The sequence below is a fragment of the Adiantum capillus-veneris genome, chromosome 3, assembly GCF_014529385.1.
Source record: "Adiantum capillus-veneris isolate H3 chromosome 3, ASM1452938v2, whole genome shotgun sequence".
NCBI lineage: Eukaryota > Viridiplantae > Streptophyta > Polypodiopsida > Polypodiales > Pteridaceae > Adiantum > Adiantum capillus-veneris.
The window spans coordinates 36,841,250-36,850,096 of record NC_140933.1 but is presented as its reverse complement, the minus strand read 5'-3'; the positions used below and the strand labels follow the sequence as shown (position 1 = coordinate 36,850,096).

At 43.6% G+C, this 8,847-nt stretch overlaps 2 protein-coding genes across 2 annotated transcripts; one reads left to right on the top strand and one right to left on the bottom strand.

Annotated features, from left to right (window-relative positions):
* Positions 1 to 399: 399 nt before the first annotated feature.
* LOC147460758 (S-adenosylmethionine synthase 2-like) lies at positions 400 to 4,153 on the top strand. Its single transcript, XM_086508462.1, has one exon. It carries the CDS (start codon positions 1,694 to 1,696, stop codon positions 2,288 to 2,290), a length of 597 nt encoding a protein of 198 aa, XP_086364588.1. The 5' UTR covers positions 400 to 1,693; the 3' UTR covers positions 2,291 to 4,153.
* Positions 4,154 to 4,342: 189 nt separating this feature from the next.
* Positions 4,343 to 4,913, bottom strand: LOC147460757 (histone H2B.11-like). Its single transcript, XM_086508463.1, has one exon. It carries the CDS (start codon positions 4,849 to 4,851, stop codon positions 4,411 to 4,413), a length of 441 nt encoding a protein of 146 aa, XP_086364589.1. The 5' UTR covers positions 4,852 to 4,913; the 3' UTR covers positions 4,343 to 4,410.
* Positions 4,914 to 8,847: the final 3,934 nt, after the last annotated feature.

Below are 8,847 nucleotides of genomic sequence, written 5' to 3'. Positions count from 1 at the left end.
GCATCGTGAACTGTTGTAGACCACAGCCACGGTCGCCCTCGGCTATCACAGACGTGAATATTAAATTTTAAAAAAACATCTAGAACCCCCTGTCCTCCCCTCTTCCGCTTGCGCCACTTCTGCAACTACGTCTCTTCTAGAGTTCAACCTCTGCACCTCCTCTCCGTCTGCTTATCACTCTGTCCACCAGCTCGCCCACACATAGTTAACTTTTAATTACAAAAAAATTGTCCTCGGCTCTGCCCATCCCCTCCTATCCCGCCTTGCTTGCCTGCCTCGCCTCCCGCCTTGCACGCACCCCCCTCCCCCCCCCAAAAAAAAACCCCAACACACCTTGCTGACTCTTGGCCATGCGCTCTCTCTCCCTTTCCTTTTTCCTTCCAAAGTAAACCCTTCGCTTTTCCACTTCACATTCATCCCACGATTTTTCAAATTTTTTGGATTGGGTACCCCATACTTGCTTCATTGTTGTTTTTATCACTGTCGTTGATTTTCATGTCATTGTACATGGGTTTCACATGTGTTACGTAGTGAAGATCTTTCTCGCTTGTCCATCTCCTCTTCGTTGTCAACCTTGCCTACTTATTAAGGGCATATACTTTGCATGTCCTGAAAACAACCTATGGCTGTTTTGACCTTGCTGCTATTATCTCATACAATAAGTGTGCTCCACAAGCACATAATGTGCTTTTGAGAATGATCTATCTTTGCTATTTATACCAACCTCTGCAGTTCAAGTCTTCTGATTCACTAATTTGTATGCTCATATGTTTTGTCAACACCCATTGAGTCGCTCTCATCATGAATTTGTTTGACCGTGTGAACAATTTCATAATGTCAGATACCTGTTAAATGCAATGCAATCATAGCCGACTATAGTGCATATTTTGCAAGCTCCTGGTCCTTCTCAGAATGATACTCTTTCTCGATTGCCGTTTTGACTAACAATCTCAGCGTGCATTTGTTCACGAGTGTCAAGAAGAATCGTGATCTTCATTGTTACACATGCCGTCAAGATGCAAGAGTAATTAACCCCATGTCCTCAAAACACGTGCATATATCCCCACCTCATATAAAAGCCTTGTATCATATTGTGGTGTGTGGTCATGTAGGTAGAGTCCGGCCACCTAGTGTGGTCGGACATGTTATGGTTGTAACCAACTCTCTAGCATAAATAAAGAGGTGCTTGCTCCAAACGAGGCATGCTCATTTGGTCTCTATCTTGCTCTACATTTGGGTACGCCACATTGGTGGAGGCGACGGGCAATTAGGGACGTTTCTTGCTTTTCTTGCTAATTCCTTGAGCCTACTCATGGCGTTCTTGTTTGATAACGGAGAGAGAGAGAGAGAGAGAGAGAGAGAGAGAGAGAGAGAGAGAGAGCAATGTCCCCCACCCAACGCCTGTCTATGAGCACCACGTAGTTGGTGGTTAAGATACTGTAGGGATGACGATGAGAGCCACGGCAACGACAACGACACCAATGGCCAGCTGCTGCCAATTAGTAACGATGGACTGAATCATTCCAACGGGGCAGGCGTCGCAGTCAACGACGACTTTCCTTTTCATCTCCAAATCTATCAATGAAGGCCACCTTGACAAGCTTTGTGACCACCCTCTAATGCAGTTTCGAATGCTTGTCTGGAACAAGGCCCGAAGAGCAAGGTGGCGTGCAAAACTTGCACCAAGACCAACATGGTTATGATTTTTGGTGAAATCACAACCAAAGCTGTCATTGATTATGGGAATATAGTGCAGGACACTTGCAAAGAGATTGGATTTGTGTCTGAGGATGTGGGCTTGGATGCTGACCACTGCAAGGTGTTCGTTTACATTGAGCAACAGAGTCCGGATATTGCCCAGGGGGTCCATGGTCGCTTCACACAAAAGCCAAAAGAGATTGGTGCTGGTGATCAAGGGCACAAGGTTGGTTATGCTACAGATGAGACAAAAGAGTTTAGGCCCCTCAATCACGTGTTGGCAACCAAGCTTGTGGCTAAACCCACTGAGGTCAAAAAGAATGGAACTTGTTCTTGGCTTCGCCCTGATGGTAAGACTCAGGTCACTGTGGAGTACAAGAATGAAGGTGGCGCTATGATTCCTCTTCGAGTGCACAGTGTGCTTCTTTCAACCCAACATGATGAGACAATTACAAATGATAAGATTGCTATTGATTTGAAGGAGTTTGTCATTAAGCAAGTTGTAGCATCACTACAGAGGTGCTTCTTGTCAACGAGAGAACTCAAGAGATGCAGGTCACAACAATTTTTCTCCCTTCTCACTTTCAGTTAATTGGTTTTTATTGCAAAGTTCTAGTTTTCTTTTTCAATTTCTCACTCTTTCTAGCCTAGTTTTTTCCCATTCAATTAAGCATCAAGTCAAGCCCACCAAACCCCTTATAGAGATGGATGTATGTCGCAAAAATATCGTCCCCGAGCCTCAGTTCTTCCTCGTCTAGTCCATTACATCGGGATAGCGACCTGATGTTTGTAAACGAGATGTTCGAGTTCCATGCCTTGATGATGATCGGCATGATGACGAATCTAGCCCCCAAGCTCAGTCCCTTAGTCTCAAAGCCGTTGTATGATCACTCCCCCCAGATGAGGCGTTGGAGTTGATCCCTTCTTGTCAAGTCCATTCTTAGCCCAAATGAGCGTGCCTCGTTTGGAGCAAGCACCTCCTTATTTATGCTAGAGAGTTGGTTACAACCATAACATGTCCGACCACACTAGGTGTTCGGACTCTACGTACATGACCACACACCACACCTCCCCCTTTAGGGAGAAAAAGAGAAGCTGCCAGCCATGCAATAGGTTGTGCGATAGACATCACTGTATGCAACAACTGGTCAACAAGGACATTCAATTGCAACTCTGTTAATAAACACAGAGTTGCCACTTCAGCAGAGTGGAGATTGAGAAAGCTAACGTTAAATTTCACACACTACTGCTGCCAGTGCAAATCCTGCACGCATTCAGCTGGCTGGGCTCAGCCCTGGCCACAGGATATCCCGTTGCTTTGAGGGAATTAAGAGCCTTAAGTAATTGACACTTTATAATAGTAATTTCCTCGAAAACACATCTGCAACTAGATACACAAACACCTATAACTCCAGAGAGCTTTTAGGATTAAGAAGCGTTCATTTTCTCTGATTGCACACTATTGATCCATTCATGTTTTATTAGAAATCTCTCCAGAGATTTGCCCACTGATGGAAAAAGTCTTCTGAAATGAAATTGAGACAAGAGATCAATTCTTTGAGCTCTCCATAACAATAGAGGGTTTGCAGCAGTCACCAGGACAGAAAGGGAGGGAGAACAAGCAGGTAGCGGAGGATGGACATGCACTCACTTTCTTCAACAGTGTGCACATATCAGAGCTTGCTGCAATGAACAATGCTTTTGGAAAAAATTTGCCAACTTAGGAACAATTGACAGACAATTAATCAAGTAGCCTTTGAATAAGACAGCACCTATCATATCTCAGCCACCAAGCTACAAAGCTCTGCCACAGAATCATGCAAATGATATCCCATAGCAAATGAGATCTGTCCCTCTTCCAAATTCTATCCACTGTTCAACAATGGCAGCACCAAGTTTAATCAACCACCACATTCTAGATCATGTAGCAACAGTACAAAATGTGACAATACCTCTCCGACTGAAAACAAATTTGCCAAGACACCAATTACCTGTGTCTATGAAAAATTATGCCATAGTTTCCCTTGTTAGAGCATCACTACGTATTTGTTTGCCTTCATGTGAGCTCACATGATACAATCACCCTCCCTAGAAGAGGCCCCAAAATTGAACTGAACATAAGGGCATACATCCACATGGAGAAACAATTCAAATAGTGCTTCTAATGAATGCAGGTGACGCCAAGTATCTACAACAACCCTGCTTCCAGGCCAAGATCTTCCTTCACTATAATAGATGCCTCTTCTAACATTGGCAGATTGGCAAAGAGCTAACACATCTCAAACCTTCTCTCCAGAGTATCAAAAAGTGATGTGCGACAACAATCAGTGTTACAAGCCAGACATTAGCTATGGCTATAGCACTTAAAACCAAGTGCATACAAGAGAATTACTGAGAGGTATGGTGGCTGCCACAGAACAATTAACAATGCTGCATCAAAGCCAGCTAAGAACCATACCTGACATTTACCATTACCACTGTGTCAATCTTCAGCACAGTAACACCCTCACCTACAGTTGGCAAGCAGGAGCATCAAAGGGGCTCAGCAAGATGGAACATCCAGGGTCCCATATTGCTCAAAGAAATTCGATCTAACAAGAGCAGCATGATAATCTATAAGACAAGTTAGTCGACCTTGACCATGTCAGACAAAGAGTTCTCAATCCTTAGAAACAGGTGGTGTTAAGAAACACCTTTGATTGTCAGAATTTATTAAGCACTCGTAAATTTGGTCACTGCCTTAGTGCCCTCAGAAACCGCATGCTTAGCAAGCTCACCAGGCAGGATGAGACGAACAGCAGTCTGAATCTCCCGGCTGGTGATAGTAGGCTTCTTGTTGTAGCGAGCAAGGCGGGCAGCCTCTTGAGCAAGCTTTTCAAAGATGTCATTGATGAAAGAATTCATGATGCCCATGGCCTTCGAAGAAATACCTGTGTCTGGGTGGACCTGCTTCAGCACCTTGAAGATATAGATCTTGTAGGTCTCAGTGCTCTTGGCCTTTTTCTTCTTCTTCTTGTCGCCTCCCTCCTTTGCAGCAGCAGGCTTCTTCTCAGCAGCAGGCCTTTTCCCAGCAGGCTTCTTGCCGGCCTTTGGGGTCTTCTGGGCCTTTTGCTCGGCCTCTGCAGGGGCAGCTTCCTTGGACTTGGGCGCCATTGAAGATATCGAGCTCGAATAAGAAGCAACAGATAAACGCAATGGTGAGCGGAATGATGCAGTGCTCCAAAATTCAACTCAACTGCACTATATACCTAACTTTTCTGTCGCGACCAATCAACGACGAGCACACGGATTATACCCTACTCGTTACTGGCCACTCGATCGTTCCCCATCTAACGGCCTTCCTTGAATAAAATACTCTCTTCTTTCAGTTTGAAATGAAATGGAGAGCCTAGGGTCCCAGCCAAACTCTGGTGCCCAAATCTCCATCGGCCGCTTTAGGCAATCGTTACTTAACGCACATGCAGGTCGATCGGCATGGTGGGGGTGATCGTCGTCAACACACGCAGCTACTACAGCAAACCGACAGCAAAAGATTGATTGGCCCGCTATTTTAAATGTGCCACCGCTTCGCCATCGCTGCAAACAGCTAGGAAAGGGGAGTCACTTTCCGGTGAAAAAGGCAGGAGAGCGTTGAAGAAGCAGAATGCTACTGTCCAAAAAGGTGGTGGGGCACCATAGAATCTCCACCGACCGGGATGTTGCAGCTAGTGCATGTGCGCACCCTAAGAGAGTAGAGAGTAAGGCCCCAATCACACCGGGACACCCGCCCCTCTCAATCTTGTTGGTGGCCAACCCCTCTCGTGTCACACACGATTTCAAAGAAACAAGGGACCATGTGCAGCAACAAACCAGAGCCAGATGCTTAAAGGTTCGTGCTTCACACCGACGACCTAAGCTTAGCGCTTGTCGTGTACATTCCCGCGTTGCCTTTTGCAGATGGCCATGGAGTGCAAGAACTTGGCTAAGGGGTGATGCCCATCCACTTGACAAGGTCTTCAGCCCAAGTTTCCCTTTGGGATCAATAGCTAGCCGCCACCTCACGTTGTCCAATTGTGTGCCCCAAGTGTGGCAGGGGCCTAAGCATGCCAAGTTGTTGTGTACGGTGGAAGAAACAAAGAAGTAGAGGAGAGAATGGTTTCTTCTTTTTTAGAAGATGCCCCAAGAGAGATAGGGCAAGCACATATAAAGGCTACATTCGTCCTCCATTCAGAAATGAACATCGTTGATCGATATGCTTCTTATGCACATCCAGAGAAGGTGCTCGGCCATTTTAGTTATGGGTTGTGCTAACATCGATATCAGAGTGCGCACAGCGTGCTGCAGGCTTTTGCAAGATCACTTCATTTGTAGCTCTCTCGCTCCTCGGCAAGTGAATGGTGCTTCAGTACATTGTGAAGGGCGGGGGGGGGGGACATTAGACCCGGGCCGTTCATGTCTCATTCAACTACCTACCAAAATCCACCTTTTTTAGTGGTAGGACCATATGCTTTTTGGACGAAAACCCTACATTCAAGGGTGCATGTGCCCTCCTAAGAGAGTGGCCAAAAGTTGGTGATTCTCACCTTGTTGTTGTGGTTGTGTGCTACACCTTGTGGTCAAGCAACATTTTCTTGTATACTAGGGAAAATCCCATAAAAACTACATTCAAAATCCCACCACTTTGGGATGGCCATGGCGATGAGAGCATTCTTGCCACGTAGAATTGTGCATGTTGCAATGGCTATTTCTATCGTCATGTGGGTGTGCTTTGAGAGATTCGTTTAGCTTGTACTTGCATGCTAGATGGGCTCATATAGGGGTCTTGTAGTAGTTAAACATCTTGATGAGAGTAGAGACCCATGGCCGCACTCTCAATCAAGAAGATTAATACCACAAGGGGGTGCACTTGTCCTCTCAGACTGTTTATCTTCACTCGAACGCTCCAAAATAGTGATTGCATTCTCATAAGAAAACATGGATAACAAAAAATCATATGCAGTGAATAAGCACAAAGAGTGATTGGTAACAAAATATTAAACAAACTTGTTTGTGCATTAAACATTAAAATGCAATATGATTAAACTCACGAGCACTTGTAAAGGTCAACGAATCAAGAAGTCTAGCTTCACTAGTTTTACAGTCTATAGGTACTAAAGGTCAGTTGTTAATCCCATGGGTAAGCTTCCTAACTCTAGTTAAGTTAGCAGTCGCGAGAGCGTATTGTTTCATGTCCCAAGGCTATCTTTAGAAGATCTTCAAGATTAGATACAATAAAGGAAGTTACACATGAAATGGTTGCCTCGATATAATCCCTTTTGTTGACCCCCCAAAGTATCTTTCTTTAGACTTTTTGCCACGTTGAGCCTTAAATGTATTTTGGCTCCCTTTTTCTTCTTCTTCTTCTTTTTCCTTTTCTTTTTGAGTGACCGTGTTGATTGTATCATTGGGGGGTCATCTTGACACTGTTACCCTCCCCAAGCTCATCACAATGGAAAACTTCCTTTAACCATATCTAAGCTAAGGGGTAATGTAGTGTACGCCCACTAGAAAACACCAACACACTGCACGCAATGCTTCATAATATTGGATTAAGAACCTAAAGCAACTATTAAGAATTAGGAAGAATGCTCTACAGTATTAAAAGAAGATATCCAACGCTCTATCTTGGTTGAACTGCCTTAGCTAGAATTCTTGATGAATAAACCTAGACAAGGGACTATGATGTAAAATTATATTGAATCTAAGGTATATTACTAAGCAAATCTATTAAATATTTATTTGCCAATCACGCTCAAGTTAGGCAAGCATGGATGCTAGAAAAGACAACAAGCAATAATAATGGTCAAGAAACACCTATTTTGTGATGGCAATCGTGCTCGATTTGATGAGTGGACGTGACAAAGATTACATGATGTTCAAAAGTTGAGCTACTACAATGTGTTCTTGTATAAATTAGCAAACAATAGAAAATACCTCTGGGAGGCACATTGGTGGGAAGAGGCATCAACACTTTATTGAACAAAATTAAAACAATATAGAATCCTAACCTATCTATTTGCACCACACTATAGGATCAAGGAAAGAGAATATTGTATAGATTGACTAGTAGTCCTAAGGCTAGGCCTCTATCCTCATCATCAAGGTAAGTATAGTCATCCTCAGTGAGACCATAGGCTTTCTCAATGTCATCTATTGGTTCTTCTTCATATTCATGTGCATGTATGCTAATCAAGAATGCTACGATCATCTGTGGGTAGTTATTTTGTGCAAAGGGGTAAGCATGTGCCAATGGGGCAATATCCTTTGTGGCATAGGGATCACTCATGATCAATAGATGCATCAGTCATAATAACTCCTCAAAATTTTCCTCACACGCTAGATTAGCTATTAGAAATGTAGATCATGTGAAACACTTGAGAATGGTAAAGAGGATATCTCTTACCAAAAGGAGGAGTCGATGACTTTGGTGAACTAGCCATATTTGTACACATAGATTTTAGTTAGTTTGCAGCAAACATAAGGGGTGTGTCATTGTGCATGATATGTCATTATGAGTTTTGGGTTATGGCGAGATCCTATATGTTTCAATCTCGTTGTTCGATGGCTCTTGCTCTTTTACTTTTCTTTTTTTTTAAAGTATAAAGCTATATATATATATATATATATATACACACGTTCCCTAAGATTTAGAAGTTAAGAGTTCGGGGAGGAAAGTTAAGAGGGAAGTGAGCGAAAAATGGATGTGAGTAAGTACTCCCCCCTTCCTTGGGTACTAGGGTAGATTATACCTTTTGAAAAGATACCGTCACTTTTTCAAACCAATTGTTCCAAGTCGTAATGGGTGAGGACTTTGGCCAATAGTTTCCGCCACCCTAGGTGCTTCATTAAGTTGTAAGGGGGGTAAGGTACTCTTCCATGAATAAACTCGAAATGTTTCTTCATGCAAAAAATATACAATGGAAGGTGTAGATTCATTGGTGCTTTCGTGGACATTGACTGTTGTAAGTGGGGGTTGTGTAGAATCTTTTATCTCCATGGATGATTTACATGAGGATCTAGAAGCTTCATTTGAGTCCCCCTTTTCCCAGCTAGGTAGAACAAATCGTTCTCACTTTGGTACCCAAACTAGCTCTCTGAACGGTGGAGTACTCTTTGATTTTTCCCTTTCCA

Bases quoted from the DNA above. Each gene is read 5' to 3' on its own strand.
- LOC147460758 (XM_086508462.1), top strand. From the start codon at position 1,694: ATGGTTATGATTTTTGGTGAAATCACAACCAAAGCTGTCATTGATTAT.
- LOC147460757 (XM_086508463.1), bottom strand. From the start codon at position 4,851: ATGGCGCCCAAGTCCAAGGAAGCTGCCCCTGCAGAGGCCGAGCAAAAG.